The sequence below is a fragment of the Galeopterus variegatus genome, unplaced genomic scaffold (assembly GCF_000696425.1).
Source record: "Galeopterus variegatus unplaced genomic scaffold, G_variegatus-3.0.2 Scaffold1316, whole genome shotgun sequence".
NCBI classification, from domain to species: domain Eukaryota; kingdom Metazoa; phylum Chordata; class Mammalia; order Dermoptera; family Cynocephalidae; genus Galeopterus; species Galeopterus variegatus.
Window position 1 is genome coordinate 346,403 of NW_007727427.1, and position 23,357 is coordinate 369,759.

General features: G+C 40.1%; 1 protein-coding gene across 1 annotated transcript in view; it reads right to left on the reverse strand.

Moving 5' to 3' along the window:
- DNER (delta/notch-like EGF repeat containing) overlaps positions 1 to 23,357 on the reverse strand; it is a 69,584-nt gene that overhangs the window by 9,650 nt on the left and 36,577 nt on the right. The window contains exons 4-5 of the mRNA XM_008576250.1: positions 16,484 to 16,615; positions 4,863 to 5,109 (exon numbers count right to left, since the gene is read on the reverse strand). Of these exons, the coding sequence (XP_008574472.1) occupies positions 4,863 to 5,109; positions 16,484 to 16,615 (379 nt within the window). The remainder of the gene's footprint in view (positions 1 to 4,862; positions 5,110 to 16,483; positions 16,616 to 23,357) is intronic.

Below are 23,357 nucleotides of genomic sequence, written 5' to 3' on the forward strand. Positions count from 1 at the left end.
GCTCACTGGCTGAGCGAGGTGCGGGAGCAACACCGAGGGTTGCGGTCCCATTCCCGGTCCCGGTCCGGTACGGGCGCGACACTGAGGGTTGCGATCCGTTGCCGGTCACGAAAAAAGACAAAAAGGAAAAAAAAAAAAAGGAAAAAAAAAAAAAGGAAAAAAAAAAAAAGGAAAAAAAAAAAAGGAAGAAAGATCATAGTCTTTAAATACCAGTAAAATGAAGTAAGACTTTGCTTGAATCTCCTGCACCTCTCACAGTGGCAAATTCACGTTTGGTGATAAGTGAATGTGCATTTATATTTACATTTAAAATGCTCATAGCTTTTCATATTTTCTTTGTTTCTGAGAATTGGATGGATGTTAAGAAATAAACAAGATGACACCTGTAGAAATCTATTTTAAACTCTCAGACACTAAACCTATATAAGAAGTTGCCTATTTTACTGCAAGACTTTTTTTGTAACTGTTCTTTTATTAAATAACACTATTTTCCTTATTATAAAGGTACGTTTTAACTGGGAAAAATAAAATAAATTTGGAAGCTAGAGAAAATTATAATGTAGACTAAGGTTTAGCCAACTATGGGCTGTGGGCCAATTCCAGCCTGTTGCCTGTTTTTTAAATAAAGTTTTATTGGAACCCCATTAAGCCCATTCATATGGTCTCTGGCTGCTCTTGCACTGCAAACGCTGAGTTGAGTAGTCATGACAAAGACCCTACAGCCCACAAAGTGTGAAACATTTTACAGGTCTCTGATGAAAACCTTGAGAATTACCCTTAGTCCCTCCTTCCAAAGGACCAGGTGACCATGTTTTGTGCATTATTCTTTAGTCTGCCCATTCCTCAACCCCACATCCTTTCAATTTATTTGACAAATATGCATGAAGCATCTCTGAAGGTGTCATATATAATATTTATTACATATTTTAATAAAACTGAGAAAATACACTCCATACTGTTTTCTGAATGATTTTTTCACTTAATATTCTCTGTGATGTTTTACTCAGAAATCATTCTTGTCAGGTTAAAAAATAAGGTTTAAAAAAGTAACACAAGAAAATGTTTCTTCTATGCTAAGTGGGGCTGGCTGGGTAGAGCACTCTTGTTCCCACCCGGGGTGACTCATGTCCCACAACATGACCATAGACCATGACACTTATGAAATGTCTGCTGAGGATCTCTGAGGGAGTTAGACTTTTTTAAAATGAGGATGAATTGACACACATCCTCCCCTCCTGGAAAAGCAGGTCAAGGGCCCTGATTCGGTGGCTCTATCCCCAGCTCCTCCTGCAGCCCCTGAAGGGTCAAGCATCAGGCACAGTTCTGAGCACACATTCAACTTCTCATTCTGTGGTCTCATTCTCACTGATGGCTCATCTCATCTCGTTGTCATAACAACATTGTGAGGTGAGTACATATCATTTGTCCTGTTTTACAGATGAGGAAATAGGGACTGAGACCGCACCCCTTGCATATCTGGCTTCCGAGCCTGGGTTCTGACCACTTTACTGCAGCCTTCGTGCACGTGAGGAACCCATAAATCGTGGCTCTCACTTTACTTATTCCTGATGAGAGCCTGTGTACTGCAGCATTTAAAGGCACCACCTTGGAATCAGCAAACCTGCTTCGATCCTGGATTTCTCATGTACAAACTCTGTGACCCTTGTGAACATTGCATTATCTTGCTAAGCCCAAATTCTTTTCGCCTATCGTGAGGAGCTAACTAATCCTTGTGCCCAGGATTCTTGGGAGATTCTTGCAAATGAGTTACTTGTGAATGATTTAGCATAGTATCTGGCCCATGAGAAGTTCTCAGTAAATGTTTGCCATCTTAGAGGCACAAATAGAAGTCGTAGCGCCAGTAATATTGACAGTGCTAACATCTCAGACATCAGATTTGCTGACAAGACTTGTGTGCTCATATTTCTCTAACAAAACAAAAGATACTACAATGAGTTTTAAGGCAGATCAAAGAGTGTACATTCTTCTAGTTCATAGTCCCCTGAAAGTCAACAGCTAAAACAGTAATGCATCTAATCTCGATAAAGACCAAAATTCAAAGGTTTTGAGCTATTTGGGAAAAAACAAACATGCCTTTTCACAGCTCTCCTTTTTCTGTTTTCTGTGATCAGAAAACTTCTGGCTGGGAGAGGAGCAAGCAATCCACAACCGAGATGTGACCTCCACATCAGAACGTGAAGAGCGGTGGCTTTGCTCCCACTGGTCAGTTACAAACTGTCTCCTGCCTGAGTGTAAGCAAAGCAGCTTTGGAATAGATGACTCTTGGGACAAGAGGGAGAGACAGAAGATTCCTTCTCAACTAGCACCAGCACCAACTGATTGCTGACATCAAAAGCACGAGACATTTCCTCAGTTACTGCCTTATGTCACAGGTGACCCACTTAATGCATGGCCGCTGGGCTGCAGTCATTCCAATCCAAAGTCCAGGCAACTGTCAGGGAGACAACCCGTGAGATGGACATTAGCTGCTGAAATCTAGGGAGAGGGCAACATCAAAAGGTCTGAATTTTTGCCAATGCCTTTCAAGAGTTTCCAGGAAAAGGGAGCAGAGAAGGCCAAGCAGCCAGAGACCAAGCCACGGCCTCTACACAGCCAAGCTGCAGAAACCACAGGTTGTAGCTAAATAAATGTTCAGAAGAGAAGTTTTCCTAAATCCCAGATAATTGGGAAAGTATTGCTTTAATGTCAATAATTTTATCTACAGTCACTGGTGCATGTAGGAACTTGGAATTCTGCGGTAAATATTTTTGATGGAAATGACCAAATAAGAACGAGGTTTGTAAATGCTTCCAAGTTTATTCTTTCCTTCCAGGAGTATTCAGTTAAATATCTTCTTGGTGGGCTGTACGAGCAGGAGGTTCAGAAGAACCTATCTTAAACTATTCCAGGGCTGAAATAAAATAGTCTTCCTCTTGAGCCTTGAAGGATCTTAGCCACAGATGCTTGGGGGGTGGAAAAAATCTGATTTCTTGGGTCTCCCAATACGTGGAAATATAAAGCCACGGATTCAGTTCCCTCCTGATCAACTAAGCCCCTCCAAGAATGGAGAAGAGAGAGAAGACTCTTCAGCACCAAAGGAACTTGTCAATTCTCTGTTCCTTTTTACCTTCTCCACCGCCAGTCCAGTGATCTCAGGATACTGCAAATACTCCTCCACGCTGGAGCCTCTTACTGAGCTGGTGTCCTGGGACAAACCTACCTCTCTGGCAGGTCAGACATCCTATTCCAACCCCTAACTGAGACCATCCATTCATTTCAGATCTCAAATTTTAGTGAGGTCTACTATGTGTCAGGACTTTTTGGAAACACAGAAATAAATGCCATTGCTCTTTATTTACAGGGTAGTGGAGAAAAGAGTCAAATAAACAATTAAGGTGGGGCTTGCAGGGGTTGGTATCAGGGCTTCCTGGAAGCTGAGCTGACTCTGAAAGGAAAGAGCCCAGATTAGAAGCTATGTGGGGCCTGAGTTGGAGGAGATCTGAATGCTCTTTTCACCCTCGTGGGCACATACGTAAGGCTGGGTGCAGCTCACACCTAGCATTGGGGCAGATGCTCCGCATCTCTCAAGTTCTCTTTTCCCTGGTTCCTCCCCCTGGAAGTTGGGTTCTGAGTTTTGCTTCAGTTGGAATGACAAGATGGCTATAAGATCTGAGACTTAGATTTGGGGGCTTTTTGTGGAGAAAGCACACTTTTGGAAACTCTTAGTTTCTATGCCATTCAGGCAGAATTTAGATCTTCATGCGTCTTGACTAATAGTGGTACATGACATTCCAGCAAAGACCATACAGCTAATGGTTCCCTTAAGTCCCAATCTTAAGACACCAAGCTCAGCTCACTTTTTATTACAGTACACTGACGTCAATTGTGTGCTTTGGACTGTTCCATCCATTAAAAGAAAAGACAGCTTACTTCAGCATTCAGTACTACTATTACTTTAGGAATGCATACTCCTTGCAAAAGTCAGTAAAATGTTATATTAGCTGATTTTTTAGTGTTACATAATAGATGCAGGGTAGCAAATATGGAGTTATCTGTTTACACTTGTACAATCCTTTAATATTTGTAATTTAACATGACTGTCACATAAGGAGGTAGAGTTATCCCTTTCTAAGGTTGAGAGAACTGTATTTGTGGAGGTTTAAATGATCTGTGTAAAATATAGAGTCAGGTAATGGAGTAGTTAAGATTCAATACCGTGCCTCAGGCATCCGAAATTACCCTCTTTCTATGACACTGTGCTAATTCCTTGTCCCTGCAGGAGTCCTCCTCCAGAAAAGGACACTGTTTTATCTCATATGAACTCTAAAAATAGAATAATAGGTGTTTATCATTCTTTGAGTAAGCCCTTAAGTCAAATGGAATCATTTATATCCATGTTGACTGAAGAGCAACATAGCTGAAGATATTCCAAAAAGGAATCATCAAAAAAGTTTCAATACACAGTGATTAAGAATCAGATATTTATAGTCACAGATCAACACAAACTAAATAAATGAACGTACTCACTGTAAACAAAATGTAACGACAAACTAGCAGCAAATTAAAAGGGATCTGCTTACAAAGTGACCTAATGACCCTTTCCCCAAAACTATGTTGGACCTAAGTTTCATTCCTTACAATCCTCTCTTTGCGGATGCAAAGCCCTGTTTATAGTATAACCCTGGTACCAAGAATGCACGCGTGAAAGCAGGGTGTTCCCCAAAACTATGTTGGACCTAAGTTTCATTCCTTACAATCCTCTCTTTGTGGATGCAAAGCCCTGTTTATAGTATAACCCTGGTACCAAGAATGCACGCGTGAAAGCAGGGTCTCCCTCCCTCTGCTGCCCCGCAGCAGCCTACCTGGCATGCCGGATGGACGCGATGGCATTGCTGAACTCGCTGTCGATGCTGCGGCAGTTGTAGAACTCCTCATAGGCGGGCCGGGAAGAGCCCTGGTACTCGATGCGACTGATGCGGCAAATCCCCACGATCAGGATGATCAGCATCAGGATGAAGGCAACGCAGAGGGCACCGATGATGATGTAGAGTGAGTGCCGAGGCATGTTGGTGAGGCTCTCGGCCATGTGCCCAGACTTCCACTGGAGGTCTACAGGCGAAAACAAGCACATGGCTGGGTATGAGCTGCGGCCCTTAGAACGTGAGGTCTTTCCCCTCTTTGCATCAGTCACTAAAATGTAAGGACCGTCCAAACCGGGAAGAATTCTTTTCTATGCATTATCCAGGCCCAGGGCTAATATCCTTGGCACATAAGGACATCTTACAAATCATAAGGAAAACTAGAAATACACCACAGAGAAATGGGCAAAGGATATAAAGAGGCATTCATCAAAGAAATACAAATAAAAATTGTTTAGCTTCATGATTACAAAGAAAGTGATTCCTCAACCAGCTCCTAAATATTATTTAAAAGTTATGATAACCACAGTTGACGAGGGTGGCATTCATCAAAGAAATACAAATAAAAATTGTTTAGCTTCATGATTACAAAGAAAGCGATTCCTCAACCAGCTCCTAAATATTATTTAAAAGTTATGATAACCACAGTTGACGAGGGTGCACAGTAATGGAGACTGTAATTTGATACATGGTTCTTCCATGAACTAACTTGTACTGTGACCCAGATATTCTTATTTTAGCATTTGTGCTGGTAAATAGCCCTGTAAATGCATAAAGCTGTATATAGAAGGATGTTCTTCTTAGTACCACAATTTTTAAATGTTAAATCATCAACTATTACACATTTAGAAAAAGGCTTAGGAAATCAGCATAGACACCCATATACTCACAGCTCGGAGTTAATAAATGTTAATATTGGACCACTTTTGCCTTAGATTTCTTCATAGTTTTTCAAAAGAAGTAAAATGTTACAGATATAGCCAGAGTTCTCCCACCCCCATATGCTTTCTCCACCCCACCAACAACACTGCAACAGATATAAGTGAAAAAATGGGAAATGACCGAAATATTCAACCCTGTGAGATGGGAGGATGTTCATTAAACAGCAAAAGAATAAAAGAATGTTACCAGACAGGAACTACTTGTATAGTACAATAGTTTAACAACTGCATGTGAGTTTAAAATATCCATCTGTACACTGAAAAGCTCAAAAGGATAGAAATAAAAACAAGGCGAACATACATCATTTCTTACGATGGACTGAGCAGTTCAGAAACATCTCATTTAGTCACTATAACCACCAGAATATATGTTATTCCCTCTGCCCACTTTACAGAGGAGGTTCAGAGAATTGACATCACTTGCGGTGGAGTCCATCAGATGGGAGCCTGGATGTGAGGTCTCAGCCTCTGCACTGCCACCTGCTAACAACAGTCATCTCCAGAAAGCAGGATCACAAATGATTTTTATGTCTTCTTTATACTTCGTAGTCTTTTCTAGCTTTAAAAAATAATAATAATAATGTATTTATTTATTTTACGATAAAAAAGCAGTAAGTTATTTGGAGAAAACACCCGTGGGATTATCTTCGAGGCCAGTGGAAAAAATGCGGGCCTTTGGATCACACCATCATCGATTTCAATCCCAGCTCCAACATTTATTCCACATTCCTGAGCCTCAGTTTCTCCATTTGTAGGATAAAAATAACAACAAATACCACACTGGCTTGCTGTGAGTAGAAGCTAGAACACATGTTAAAAATGTAAACAGTTCACTCCTGGGCATGTAGTGGGTGGGCATGTGCTCCCTAAAGAGGAGCAGCCGCGATGCTAAAGGAGGGAAGAAGAAATAGGGGCGTGCTATCCTCTAAGGCACACGCTCTGAGCTGAGGATTATCGAGCATTAACCCTGTGTCCTTCCTGAAAGCGCTGACTTGTACCAGCAGGAAAAAAGAACATGAAAGGACAGGAGGTAACGTCTGTGTTTGGCATAGGTCGAGAGAGTCAAATGATGACCTGTTTACAGACCCGCATACAAATGGAACTGTCTAGATAACATAAATAGGATTTGAAAACCAACTGTGACAAATAAAAAGGGCTGGCCAAGACCCAAGAGAAGCTGAGCTCGTGTGGACAAGAGGACGCCTTCTCCACCTCACTCACATCACCACCCCCACCCTCCCTCCCAGCCATCGCTTCTAAGTGGGGGACTCTGGGTGCTTGGAAATGGGATTCAGAGGTGAAAATGAGAATGAGTGTGTCTTCCCATGAAATAAATCCTCAGGACTCTTGTCACTGCTCCATTTTAGCTGAGAGAGCTTGTGTCCTCTGGATACCTGTAGCCTCATCTTAGCCACAAGATCACAGAATCTAAAAATCAGAATCAGCTATTCTTTGTCAAGATAAAGAATCTTTATCACCCAGACAAGAAGCCAGGTCTGCAGACCCATTTCCCAGAAGCCTAACAGAAAAATGACCTAAGCATCTGGCCCAGATGGGTCCTGAGAGTTGGAGAACAGATGAATGAAGTGACTTCTGAGTTTGTGTCTAGGCCCTCTGACTCCTGAATAACTTACCAAGACCTTGGAAGCCTGTTTTTGCCATTCAAGTTTGCCTGCCTGAGCTCATAGGGCCCGTGGAGCTTAGTGAAACTGACCAGTAGTGCATTCACCGCTCCAGCTGAGCCAACTTACACTCAGGCAGACAGAGCAGCATAAATCACTGAAAATAAATAGTTGCAATGGAAAGCAGAAGGTGTTTTGTGAAACCAGAACCAAGGCTTAATCCCCAAATAGGCAGCCATTTCACGTGGCAACACTTCATGCGCATTGAGAGAGACAACTCATTTTTCTGGCTAAGTAAGCATGATTCACTTGATTTCCAAGTATTATAACATTCCCTAAAAAATTCAGTCGCAGGCTGGAATCCAGTACTCAGCGGAGTATGTTATAACAGCCATTTAGCATCAACAGGAGAGCAGCCAGCACTATGTTTTTACTCCAACTGGGTAGAGTTCTCAGATCTGATCACTATGGAGGATGGCATGAGGTCTGTGGTCTATGCACAACTTCATACAAATAACTCACACATCATATCGATGGTGTTTATGCAGCGAGTGCACAACCACGTGGCCTCTACAGTGAAATAAACAACCGTACTGGGTTTTGTGTCCCAGGCCTAATAAGCTGCCTACACGGTTTGCATTTTAGACCATCTGCTCCATTTCCCAAAATGCTATGTTCCAAGCTGTTTGGACTTTGGAGAAAACTTTCTCAAAATTTCTCCTGAAACCTCTGCTTTCCTCCCACTCCCCTGCCCTTTTCTTTAAAGCTAGATTCACCTTATTGTCATCTAAAACTCTTCTGGTAGAAGCGAATGTGGCTGCTTTACAGGCTAATCGGTTTAATATCTAGGCTGGATCTGAATAAATCCAACTCTTGTTCTGGGAGGCAGCAAATTTATCTGCACTGGGTGACTACAGCTGCCATCTCCCAGTCCAGGTGCAATCCTCATAAGTCACCACGTCGCTGCATCCCAGCAGTCCCATCGCATGAATCATTTACTATGTAGAGTGCAGCAGGGCACGGAAAGAATCGTGAACCAGAATGTGCCAGATGGGGTGATCTCATCAGCAGGTGCATGACCAGGAACACATGCACCTGAGCTGTCCAGAAAAAATGTCCCACTTGTGGGTATGAGGGATCATTTGCATTTTTGTTTAAGCTAAATTTGTTGAGGTTTTGTAAGAGTGTTTTCCAAAGTGCTTTCCTATTTAACATTTCAGGGACACAATAAATAACTACATTGTATATTGACAAAATAAAAATAATAATTTAAAAAAAAACATTTCAGTTGGCTTGAAACGATCACCTTGAGCTAGGTACAGGGAATAGGCTCAGAGCAGCTGTTCAAGATGAAAGTGACAATCAGCAGCCAAGCAGAGAATAAAACCAGTCACCAATGACCTCCAGGCTACCAAAAATAGACTTCACTCGATTTACATATTTATTCTAAAATACATTGCCCATATCTATTTTCTAATTTACCAAGGTGAGCATAATTAGACTAGTTAATTGGTTACTTTATTAAAATAACCTATGTTATTTTAAAAAGAGAGTGAAAGTGAGTGAGTAATAGTGTGTTTTGTGAAGATATCACTTAGCTCAATAATTTTTGAGACCATCTGCTGCCTAGAACAATTGTGAGGAGGGATTTCAAATTGCATTTTCTATAGTTAAAGTTTAGCTGGACAATCAAAGCAGTCAATGAGACTGCAAAATGCTAACAACCCTTGCTGATTGTCAAAAGAGGAATGAGTGGAGAAAGGGAATGGAAGGAATAGGTCATCTTCTTTGTAGGAATCCATTCACTGGGCACATGCATTAAGCACCTGCTGTGTGCCAAGCATAAAGAGTGAGGGATACAGAGGTCAAACGCAAATGACCACAAAATAAATGCTAAAGTACAGCTGTGCTAAGACAGCAATGCCAAGCTCTGCAGTGCTACAGGGAGGACACGGGAATGCTCCGTCTCACTGAGTGTCAAGAGAGCATGCACCAGGGCAGTCCCAAGGGAGCTGGGCTCTAGGGGTGAGTAGGCACTAACCAGGGATGGAAAAGAGCAGAGGGGAGACTGTCCCAGGCATGGAGCCAGAATAAGCACAGGCCTGGGGGAGGAGGGGGGAGAGCAGAGCCAGGGACGGGAAGGAGGACAGTGTGGCTGCTCAAGAGTGAGGCAGAGAGTGGCCCAAGTGACAAGGGGGCACCACCCTGCAAGGTAGAGCAGCCTGCACAGGCCCTGTAGGCAGTAGCATGGCCTTTTGTCTACAGTCATCCATGTATTTTAACAAGAGCTTGGCATGGGCAGGGATGGAAATGGTGGGAGGATGGGTTTGAGTGTTCAGATCTGTGCTTTGACAAGATCCGTCTGGCTGCATGTAAAGAAAGGGGTGAGGGGCAAGGGTAGAAGCTGGTTTGGAGGCTACTGCAGTCTGCGCACAGAGTTGGTGGTGGCTGGGCCTGGGGCGGTGGGGTGGATTCGGACAGGCGAATGAATGTGCATGATGCATTAGAGATGGTGAACCCAACTAAACGCAGCTTGCATAGGCCAGTGAAAAGAGAGAAGGGCAGCATCACACCCTTGGTTTCTGGGCTTGTATTGCTGGATCCATGAGGCTGTGGCCAAGCAGGGAACACTGTGAGACAACCAGGCTTGTGCAGAAGATCCTTAGTTTGTACATGTTAAACTGGAGGTGCCTTTAAGACACTTCAGTGGTGATGTCGAATAGATAGCTGTACTTAGATGTTTAGCTCATTATTTTGGTTAATAATAGCTGACATTTTCTGAGAGTTCAATATGTGCTAGACACTATTCTAAGTGCTTTAGGAGTTAACTCATTTCTTCCTCCTAAAATGCTATGAGATAGACACTGTTGTTATCTCCATTTTATATAGGAAGCAAAGAAGACGCTGAGAGGGAAGTAACCTGCCCAGGCTCACACGTAGTAAGTGGTAGAGCCTGGGTGTAAACCCAGGCGCTCTGGTTCTAAAGTCACACGCTTAAGTCTATAAGCAGCATCTTCCAAACGGCAAGGAAATCAAACTTTGTGGAAATCAATGTATTGGGGCCAGACCCACATTAAAAAAAAAAATTAGAAAACTATATCAGATTGTGTCACACTTGCAAAAGTATTATTTTATGTTTTGTGTGCATGTTAGTCTGTGTGTTATATGAAGCATCAATATGTAAAACATATTTCTTACTATGGGTTGCAGTCAAAAGGCCTGAAAAACATTTCCCATGCTAGATATATGTACATATTCATATATATATATATCTCTATCAGTACTCTTCAGACAGGAAGAACTGAAAGATTCTCCTCATGGGATATCTGTATCTACTTTGGAATGGAAAAGTCCAGGTCTAATTATATCAATAACAACTACATATCTATACAACGCCTGTTATCTTAAACTACTCTGTGTTTACAGAAAATTAGTAGTGATTAAGTCAAAATGCATCTAATTGATCAATATTCCTTCAGGGACAGGGGCCTTTCATTTGAGCAGCCACCCCGAAGCTGCTAGCTGTTAAAGACAATGACAGCTGGTGATAACGAAGGCACTATTTATTTAGCACCTACTATGTACCAGGCACTGCACTCTATTTACATTTATTATCCCACTTATCAAGGCCTAAGGCTCGGCTCAGCTCGGAGACCTTGTTTACTGGCCCAGGAATAAGTACCTGAGCTGGGATTCAAAACCAGCTCAACTCATGGAACTGAGTTCTCAATGACAGAACTTCACAATAGTATTCTTCGTATTCAGTCAGGCTGCTTTCCCTACGCCTAGCCACAATTGCTCCTCAAGAAGTAAGTACAGGATACAATCCTGGTGTTTAAAGTATTGGATAAGGTAATTCTGGGTTAAATGGTATTTGCAAGTCACCATTGGGCCCTCATACCATTGCTTCTGAGGGGAAAAATTTAAAAAGGCAAAGAGCCAATGTATAAATAAATGCTCTTGAAAAATTAAAATGACATCAACCAAAATCAACAAATGCAAAACCCTTTAATTTGCCAACTCAATCTTTGAGAATGTATCTTAATGATATTCTCACACAAGTATGCACAAAGATGCTCCTGTGGTCTGAATCTCTGTGTTCCGTACAATTCATATGTCAAAACCTAACCACAAAGGTGATGGCATTAAGAGATGGGACCTTTGGGAGGTGATTAGGTCATGAGAGCTCCACTCTCATGAATGGGATTAATGTCCTCAAAAAAGATTCCACAGAGAGCTGCCTTGCTCTTCCACTTGTGAGGACACAGAAAAAAATCACCATCTATGAAAAACGAGCCCTCACCAGACACCATATCGGCTGTCTTCCCAGCCTCCAGAACTGTGAGCAATACATTTCTGTTATTTATAAATTACTAGGTCTAAGGCATTTTGTTAAAGCAGCCCCAAATTAGGCAGATGCATATATATAAGAGTGTTCATTCCAGTATTGCTTTTAATAGCAAAAACTGCCAAATTGATTATCTATCAACAGGGGGTCTGATTAAATAAATTATGAAGCTGCTAAAGAATGAAAATGCCATGTGGCATTAAAAAAATGAGGTAGATCTGCCTGAGCCAACATATTACTAAGCATAAAAGCAAAATGCTGAAGAGTGTACATAAAGTAGTCCCATTTGTATGGTAGAAAACATATACTTACATATCGACTCAGTACATCAGGAAGAAAACACAATGACTGGCTAATAGTTGTTACCTTGCGGGAGTGATTTGGCGATCTGGATGAGGGGGAAGATTATTTTTATTTTTAAAAAAATCTTAGTTTTTGTAAAAATGATAACCAAAAAACCAAATAATCCAACCTATCTGTGTACACACGAAGTATCCCTTATCTGAAATGCTTGAGACCAAAAGTATTGTGGATTTCAATTTTTTTTGGATTTTGGAATATTTACAGAATATGTACCATCTGAGAATTCCTAATCCAAAATTCCAAAATCTGAAGTGCTCCAGTGAGCACTTCCTTTCAGCATCATTTCAGCACTCAACAAGTTTTGGGTTTTGGGACATTGTGGATTTCAGACTTTGGGAATAGGGATGCTCACTCAACCTGTAAGAAGGACTGGCCACATGACATAATCATTTGATGGGTTTCTTCAATCATTATTAAATTCCATCTATTTTGAAAGAAAGAGGCCCAAGATATCCATCTGTACTCCTTCTCTGCCCCCAGGAGGAGTTATCTTCCCCTTCCCTGGGTGCCTGGAGGTACCTGCGCAAAGCCTCACAATGATTCTCATGACATCTTTTGACCTACCCTCAGATTACAAGCAACTGAAGGCAGAGGCTGTTTCATTAATCTTCATATCCCAGGAACCACTTTCAACACCTGACAATAAAGGGCCCATGACTATTGATCGAATGTAGAAGTTAAGATAGCTTATTTATCTATTCCTCAACTGCAGAATATCGTCGATTCAACAGTTTAACCACAGATTCAACTGTTCAGTGTACACAACTAGCCAACTGTCAATCAGCAAGGTTGACTATAACTCTAACTGTATAAATGTTACAGTTCCAACACAGATAAAACAAAACACACCACTATGTAAAGATTTACAGGAATTTTGATTAATAGACCTTGATTCTAGGAAGGCATGTTTTTCTTGTACTAAAATTAAAAAAAAAAAAACTGTGACCAATCCCAAGGTGGTGAGAACTCGTGGCACAGAATTAAAATTTCACCCGTGTTGTTCTGCTCACTTCCAGAACTCTGGGTTTGCATTTGCCTTAGAATACGTATAAAATACTATAGCTATTTCAATAACCCTATTAAGGTGGTCCTGGATCAATCTGGTATGATCTGCTAGATTCTTATTTCTTATTACTGATTGGAGGCCAGATAATAACTCTAAAGGGCAAATTTCTAAGAAACACTCATTATTACGGTAAACACTGGCATATAAGGTAACCATGGAACAGCTAACATGGTATTAATTTGCACGTAATTCCTGGTGGGGCTTTAGAATCTCTACTGATGTGTAAAGCCCTTCATTGACGGAGGCTCAGTTTTCAGCATGTGCATATACTCTTGGTGTGTATTTGTGAGTATCTCATATATATTCTATACTGAATTTTTTTCTCATATGCAGTAATAAATGTTTTGTGGTGTTTTGCAAGGGAAAAGGCAATAGTAAATATCTGCCTTATAATCTGTACTTCCTGGCAAAGTTCAATACTATTTTGAGGATGAAGCCTGGAATACTTAGAGCTAGGAGGATGAACACTAATCATGTCATTTAATCCCTCATTTTATGGATGGAGAGACTGAGCTCCAGAGAGATGAAATGACCTTCCTCCTGTCCTGCGATTGGTCGGGGGGCAGGAGACCCAGGCCTAGAACCCAGTTCCCTGGCCTCAAGAGCAGCATGTGTTCTAGTCCCCATTCCTTCACATTCAATCAGCATAAGAAATGTTTATGCAAACACTCATCATAATTATTGGGATAATGCTGTAACAGCTACAACCGATTCTGTACCATCCCCAAACATTGCAACCTTCAAGAACAAACAGAGGGAGACATGAGACACCATTGATGGGGTGGTACAGTGGGCAGAGTAATGGTCCCCCAAAGACTTCCACATCCTGATCCCCGGAATCTGTGAATATGTTACTTAACATGGCAAAGGAGACTCTGCAGATGTGATTCAATGGAGGATCTTCAGATGGGGAGATTATCCTGGATTATCTGGCTGGGCCCAATGTCATCACAAGTGAGAAAGATGAGGCTCTGAGAGATAAATTTGTTTGTCCAGATCACATAGCTGGAATATGATGGAGCCAGAATTTGAAGCCAACATTGATCCTTTTTGTTATTCCATCCTTGTATACCTTTTGCCCATATTATGATCACCAAGAAAAAGTAAAATCTAGATTTTTTTACAATTATAGGATTTTATTTCAAAATTTCTTGATATCCTGTGTTCCTGACTTTTCTTCTTATTCATACTCTCCTATATATTTATCTTCACAAATCCAATTTTAAAAGTAGATATCACGGGCCGGCCCGGTGGTGCACTGCTACAGTGCGCCGCTTGGGAAGCGCGGTGGCGCTCCATAGCATACATTATACGAAGTTATACGAAAAACTCTTCTGGTAGAAGCGAATGTGGCTGCTTTACAGGCTAATCGGTTTAATATCTAGGCTGGATCTGAATAAATCCAACTCTTGTTCTGGGAGGCAGCAAATTTATCTGCACTGGGTGACTACAGCTGCCATCTCCCAGTCCAGGTGCAATCCTCATAAGTCACCACGTCGCTGCATCCCAGCAGTCCCATCGCATGAATCATTTACTATGTAGAGTGCAGCAGGGCACGGAAAGAATCGTGAACCAGAATGTGCCAGATGGGGTGATCTCATCAGCAGGTGCATGACCAGGAACACATGCACCTGAGCTGTCCAGAAAAAATGTCCCACTTGTGGGTATGAGGGATCATTTGCATTTTTGTTTAAGCTAAATTTGTTGAGGTTTTGTAAGAGTGTTGCACGAAAAAAAGACAAAAAGACAAAAAAAAAAGTAGATATCACCCTGCCCTGAAGCACAAAATATGTCATTTCATAGAATTACCAAACTTTAGAATGAATACTGGTTCCATTTATGGATAAGTAAACTGAGGCTCAGCACAACTACATGCTGTTGGACAATGAGAGCCACGGCCCAGGCAAGAACTAAGGTCCTGTCGACCCAAGTCTGGCATCCTTTTCACCAACAGATTCTACCAGACCGGACTTAACATCTATACCAAACTGTAGCCCCTTAGTATTTTTTCCATTGGAATCTCTTTCTGTCCCTTGTCTCTCTCTTCGACAAGAAAGTTTTTCTCACTCATCTTTCGCAAGGAGAGCTGGTTCTAAGACCATTTTGTATAAGAGCATTTGGGAAAGTTGAGGGGCAGTTCTAACAATAATTACCCTCTTCCTTCTCAAGGCCCAGGAGAGAGCTCTTATCAAACATCGTACCCATGAAAAGAAGCATCTGAGGTAGGCAGGAAGCAATCCCCCAGCCAGCACGGTGAGATTTCCTCTATTAGGAAAGATCAAACTGCCCTGACTAATTTAAAAATGAAGAAAGTAGCTATCAAAGTTGAATTTTTTTTTTTTTTTTTTTTTTGTCTTTTTCCGTGTCCAGCAACGGATCACAACCCTCAGTGTTGCCCCTGTACCGGACCGGGACCGGCAACGGGATCGCAACCCTCGGCGTCGCTCCCGTGCCTCCCTCAGCCAGTGAGCGGGAACCGGTCTGTATATGGGATCCGAACCCTCGGGCGGGAGCGCCGCCTTGCTTCCCAAGCAGCGCACTATCCAGTGCGCCACCGGGCCGGCCCCCAAAGTTGAATTTTTTAGCAGTTTCCAAAACAACTGAAAACCCAGTTGTGTACCAGTTCTCACTTTCACCTCAATCCTAGCATTTACATTGTTTTAATACATAAGATCTTGATTATGACATTTTCAAACTTCTGTTAGTTCACCATAAGGGGACACTTAGCTTTGGGCCCAAAATGTTTTTCAGCTTCCCTTTTAAGCTCATCCTCACTGGACTTTCTCCAGGCAATAGATGAAATCTAATACATTTGGATATACTTGAAGACATAAATGCAAAGTAAAAATTTGTATTCTGTGTGTGTGTGTTTTTTTTTTTAACTTTCAACACAAAGACTCTAGTTTTTGATATGATTCTAATGCTTCTCTGTTAAGCACATTTTTGGCCGCATGAGCAGCAGTGAACTCTAGATGACATCTGAACGTTCCCATCACAGTGGAAAGGCTGGATTCAGACTCAGGAGGGAGTGGGAGCGGCTTAAGACAGCTGGCAGAAGTGTAAAGCTGGGACTCGGGACACCTGGGTAACGCAGGTTGTCCCCCTGGGCCTTGCTGCCTCATTTCTCAGGGACGCGGGGCCTTCCTGGTCACACTCGGAGTCCTCTTCTTGCTGCAGGAAAATGTGATGTTAAATAACAGTAGCTGGGCTGCAGAAATACTCACGGATTTCACAGTTCGCTCCCACCCAGCCATGTGGGCAGTGGCAGGTATAACCATTGGGCTGGTCCAGGCAGGTTCCAGCGTGATGGCAGGGGTTGCTGTCACATTCATTAATGTCAATGTCACACTCTTCACCTAGGGAGATAAGGAGAAGCGGCGATGAAACGGCTGCACCCAAAGCTCATCAGTTCTCTGACAAAACAGAGATCCGAGGCTGGGAGTTACAACCTCCAGCAACAGAGCCCAGTCTGCTGCTTGTGGAAAGTGCAGAACCCTCAGAAAAGTCCAGGCAAGGGATCTTTTAATTAAGTAAAACTAAAAAAGAAAAATAAAAAAGTAACACGGGTAAAGAGAATCTCTCCTTTAGCCTATTTAACTAGTTAACTGAAGCTGATTCCCATGTCTGAATAAATCTCAACTTTGAATGAAAAGGCAAACTTGGGCTCCTAAGTTCATTAATGAAGTCTACTTTACTTTGTATTTCATCAGCTGAACCTTGTTATTTATTTTTCTGAAACTCCAGAAAGCCAAAAACTCACAGTTTATGAGTGCGTTCGAGTGTGTGAGACTGGACTTTCGACTCTTTTCTGTATAGTTCTGGGACATGTGTGCCTAGCCTGAGCCAATTATGAAAATTTATTCCACTTTCCAAATCCCTGGATATGCTTCTGCAGGGTGGAGGTGGGGATGGGAGACTGACTTGCTCAGGAAGAACACCTGGCCCACCTAAAGCGAGACAGTTGTGAAGTCTGGAGTTAGCACAAATCTGACATAATCTCCCCTGGGAAACGGTGGCCCGGAGGAAGCTCCCATCTGCTCCAGCCTGTCCTCCGCCCATAATAAAGAATGTGACCTCGAGCTCCTGCCCCTACCTAGACCCAACTTTCTAGGGTGTCCTTGCCCACCTCAGAGAGAAGCTGCTATAAAGTTACAAACCAGAACACAGGGCCGATGTCGCTGTGATTCAAACACCAACTTACAGGAAATAGCTCATTCTCAAAAGTTACATGAGCAAAGCCATCTTTAAGTGATTTTAAAGCCATCACCATGAATCAATACAAAATGAGTATGCTTCTTAAATTCAAAAGCATTTCATTAAAACTGAAGAGAAGATACATCAAATTAAGGCACTCTCTCTCAAAAGTTTGAAAGCGAGAAAAAGAAATTTTCAAAATAAGCCCCCATTTGCTTAGAGAAATGTGATGAAAAACATAAAACTCCTAGTGCAGCTATCATCATAGACTAAAGCAAAAAAACCAAAATCAAATATTTTTTCCTTTTTCAAAAGACACGATTTCATTGTACACTCAAGTAATTACTTCTAGGCTTACATAAATAGCATTAAATCGCTTTTCTATATGCTATTGGTTTACATCACATTTATAAAACTACCGTATGTCACAGACCACTTTAGAGGAGGAATCTCACACTAAAATATTTCATATCTATTTCATTTCCCACTCTTTCTGTACCTGGCATCGACTATTTTATTTTTAAAGTAAAATCTGCCAAATGAAACATTTACTACTTCTAGGTTCTACTGGGTTGATTATAATTCAGTAGTGTCTAAGTGGATTTGTTTCCTGCTATAAATATAGTCATTTATGTCAATACAAAAGACATGAAATTGATTGCCTCTTACTAACCTGTTTCAAAGGTTGTCTTCTATTAATGAGGCAGTCACTCTAAGTGGAAAGGGGCATCGACCACTCTATTACAAATGGCACTACATGGTAGACTAGTTGAGGGGACATATAAACAAGAACGTGCTGAGAAGTACTAAAAGGAAGAAATCGAAGGCCTGACAAATATACACATCAGTACTAGTTTCCCACCATTTAGGAAGACAAGCTTAATTGAGGTATTTACTAAACAATAGCTTCCTGTAGCTAGCAATCTGAAGACTGCAAATTTGAAATGAGATGCCCTGTTACCTTTACAGCAATAGCTACAGTAATGGCTTGACTTTTCTCTACTTCTACATTCTGTCAAAACTCAAAACTGCCATTGTGCTCCATGAAGTCCAATGTCAACATCTTACCCTTCTAATTTCCTAAACTCTGTACAGTCCCAGAGCTGCCAGTCCAGTCCATCCAGGCATGCTGCAGTCCAGAGCTTCTCCAGGGAGGTGAATGCCATGTTCAGGGTCCAGGGTAGCCCTAATGCATGTACTGAATCTTGGATCACTAAGGACCTCTCATATAGTCAAGAGAAATCCAAGATCCCTAGAACTGCCTGTTCTTGGGACCCACCAGATTGGAAGGAATTGACAAGAATAAAGATGGGAGGAAAAAATAGGATGAACTCTTTCTGTAGACATTTATCAAATATCTAAATTCCACAATCCTAAGAATGGGGACCTAGACAGAATGCCAAACCTATATCATCCTGGATTTCACTACCACAGTCTTAGAGCTGCACTGGGGATTAAATGACATAACTTAATGATATAAACTCCATGCCAGTGAGGGGCCCAACTAGCCAGCAGCTATTTCCACAGCATATGTGCTCTGGCAGAAACCTGGAGTGAAACATAGTTTTCAGATACCTCTAGATTGATTCCAATGGCCTATATTACAAACTAACACTCCTACATTTCCAGTTGAATCAGTTAACCCCCAACTGGCTCTCAGTGTGAGGCTGGCTGGCAGTAGAAATTTGGGGTGACTCTAATGACAGAGCCAGAAGACTCCCAAGGATGCCTGCTGTTCTCTGTCTTACAGAGATCTTACTTTTTGCCACCAGCCTTATGCAAAGTGCTTGAAGATTTATTATGGAAATTACAGAAAACAAGTTTGGATTCATTTTTGTGTCCCCATATTAAGGTTTTATATACCTTTCAGTACTCCAACATTCCATTTCCAATCAATATGAATTTTAGCTTACTTTATTCAAAGACTTGTTAGTATACAGTATTATCTTTCTTTACTAATAGTAACTTAGTATATCTTTAAGCTTTGCTGGCCTGAGTCAGTTGACTTTTTAGTTGATTTGCTCTTCTTTTTTCAATTTGATTTAGAGAAAAATGTATTACTCTTAAATCACTGTTGTTCTTGAATAACATTTGTGAAGAGAATACAAAATGAAATATTTCTGCTTGATTAAGGCTGGCAATCATGGTCTGAACTTCAAATATTTTACAATTTCTTCTCAATACCCTACTTTCTAAGAGGCAATAGGTAGAGATTACATTTGGTAATAGTCATGCAAATTTACAAGCATACTGATTAATTCTGTATGCTTTCCTTAGATAAATTAGGAAATGCAAAAAGACAAAAGAATCCAAAGTCACTGCTGTTAGTAAAATCCTTGAGTTAATAGAGTCCACACTGAAGGATATCAATGGAAATCATTATAATCATAATATCTAGTATTAAATATTTCTCTCCTATGTGTCAGGCACTGGACTGGGTGTTTTAACTATAACTCTTTCATACTTCACAAAAATTTTGTTCCAGATGAAATGAGTCCAAAAAATTATTTGGATTTCTTTCTATCATGATGGAATAAGTGAGAACTGTCTTGCCCTCCCACTGTATCCAGACATTGGATGAAATACTTAAAAACAAACAAACAAAAAGAACTTCGAAGACATTTGACAACAGGCAGTCCACGACTGTGATGGCCAAGAAAAGGGAAATAAAACAGTTGAGCCCCACAATCATCCTGGTTTTCCACCTGGAGCCAATTTAGAACACAATGGTCTTATTGAATTGAGGAGACAAAAATTAGAGTTCGTGGAGGCCAAGGTATCTGTAATTTGTAGGAAAGACTACTACAGAAGATGGAGCCTCTCAGAAAAAGAACATGAGAAATATACCCTTGAGTTTGTTTTTGAATACTGTATGTGAGTAAGTTGAAACTGCAGGAGACTGGCAAACAAAATGAAAGATTAGCAGCTCCCAAGCACACAGAGGACTGGGAAGTATTCAAATTCTCACAAGCCAGAGTAGAGATATTTTATTGATCACCCAGCACAGTCAGCCACAAAAGGTCACCTTTTAGTAGTAGGGCATGACTATCCCTAGAGTAAAGGCTATTCTAGACTTACCTCCCCCAAATGTAAAAACAAACCTGGAAAGGATCAATCGGGTCAGCAACTAACTTTCCTGCCACAAAAAAAGGTCATACTTTTTTAAAAAGACAGTAAAATTCAATCACTTAACAATTTAACCTACAATGACCAGTATTCAAACAAAAATTATTAGACATGCAAAGAAACAGGAACATGTGAACCATGACCAGAAGAAAAATCAGTCGAAAGACACAGATTCAGGAATGAGGGATGCCAGTTAGTAGACAAAGAATTTGCTCAAAATGTAAAAGAAAGCATGAGAACAATAAGAATAAAAATGTAATATTTTACAAAAAGACTGTGAACCCCCTCACCCCTAGCAGCAAAGGGTGAGTGGAGAGCCCATACTTCCACTCTGCAAAGCACCTCAACCACCCAACAATAACAAAATACACATTACCTTCAAGTACCCACAAAATATATACCAATATAAATCATATTCTGAACCATAAAACAACTTAAACTAATTTTAAATAATTGAAATTTTAAAGAGTGTTTTCTGACCATAAAGGGATCAAACTAGAAATCTATAATGGAAAGATAAGAGAAAAACCTCAAAATACTTGAAAACTAAACATCATGTTTATAAATAATCCATGGATCAAAGAGGTAACCTATAGGAACATTAAAAATAAACATTGAATTGAATGAAAGTGAAAATACAACATAAAATTTGTGGAATATAGCAAAAGCAGTGCTGAAAGGGAAATTTATATCCCTAAATGCATACATTAGAAACAAGGAAAAGTCTCAAATCAGTAATCTAAAGTCTCACCTAAAGAAACTAGAAAAAGAAGAGCAAAATAACCCAAAACAAACAGAAGGAAGAAAATAATAGAGATAAGAGAATAAATCAATGAAATCAAAAACAGAAAAACAATATAGAAAATGAGTGAAACAAAGAGCTGTTTCTTTGAAAAGATTAATAAAATTGACCAAACTCTAGCAAGACTACAAAGAAAAAAGAGAAAGACACAAATTACCAATATCATGAATGAAACAGGGCAGATCGCTACAGACCCTGAAAATGTCAAAAGAGTAATAACAGGAATACTATGAACAACTCTACACACATAAATTTGACATCTTAGAAAGAATGAACCACTTCCTCAAAAATCACAAACTTATACAACATAAAATGGATAATTTGAATAGCCTTATAAATATTAAGGTCATAGTGTGTAACTCTTTTTATATATTGTTAAATCCTATCTTCTAGTATTTTGTTCAGGGTTTTTGTGTCTGTAATTGAAGGAATATCTTTCTATAGTTTTTTGTTTATTTGTTTTGTTTTGTTTTATTATTTTCTTTGCCTAGTTTTCATATCAGAGTAAAACTCGCTTTAGGAAATGGGTTTGAAAGTATTCTTTATCTTTTATTTTCTCTAAGAGATTGTGTCAAATTGCTGCTAAGGAAATTTATTACATAATTTAAAAACTCCTAAAAAAGAAATCTCCAGGTCCAGATGCTTTCACTGGTAAATCACATGATCATATCAATTGATACAGAAAAAGCACTTGACAAAATTCAATGCCTATTCATGATTAAAGTTATCAGCACATTAGGAATAGAGAGGAACTTTCTCAACTTGATAAAGAACATCTAAGTAACCCTACAGCTGACACTGTACTTAATGGTGAAAGACTGAGCACTTTTCCCCTAAGACTGAGAATAAAGCAAGGACAACTTCTTTTACTCAACCTACTGCTAGAAGGTCTATCCATAAGGTCTAATACAATAAGATTATAAAAGGAAATAAAATGTATATATACATCAGAAAGGAAGAAATAAAACTGTCCCTATTTTCATATGACATGATCGTCTATATAAAAAATCCTGAGAAATCTATAAAAAAAATCCTAAAACTAATAGGTTCAACAAGGTGACAAAATACAAGATAAACCTACAAAAAAATCAATTATATATCTGCATACCAGCAATGAACATGTGGATAGCAAACTACAATTCTATTTATAATCACTAAAAATTAAGTAAACAAGAAAATAAGTACTTGGGTATACCTATAAAGGGAAAAATATTGATGAAACAAATTAAAGAACATCTAAATAAATGAAGAGTCATACTGTGTTCATAGATTAAAAGACTCCAAATAGCAAAGATGTTGATTCTTCCCAAAATGATATACAAGTTTAATGCGACTCATGTTAGTCCTTAGCAAACTCTTTTATAGGTATAGACAAGATTATTCTAAAATTTATATGAAAAGGCAAAGAAACTAGAATAGCTACAACAATTCTAAAAAAAAAAAAAAAAAGGAAAGAAGAAGAAGAAAGTGGTAGGAATCATTCTGGCCAATTTCAATAGCTATTATGTAACAAACAGTAATCAAAGCTGAGTCATATTGGTAGAGGAACATATACGTAAATTAATGAAAAAGAATGGAGAACCCAAAATAGACCCACACGAATGTGGCCAACTTATTTTTGACAAAGGTTCAAATGCAATTAAATGAAGGAAAGATAGCCTTTTCAATAAATGATGCTTGAGAAATTGTACTTCCACAGACAAAAAAATAAATTAAATTTAAAAACCTCTACTTGGAAGATCCCTGGGAAGAATGCAGACTGTGAGGGAAAAAATCTAACTGTATTACAAACGTATGAAACAACCTCACTAAGAAGTAGGGGGAGGTGCTACCTAAGTACCTTTGGAATTGAGTAGCATTGGTAAGCTAAATGAAAAATGAGCTGTACAGGTCGGGGAAAATGGCGGCGCGTCTGGAGCACCAGTGTCGGGAAACAGCGCGATCCTGAGTGCTGTGTGCTGTGTTACCAGAGAAGT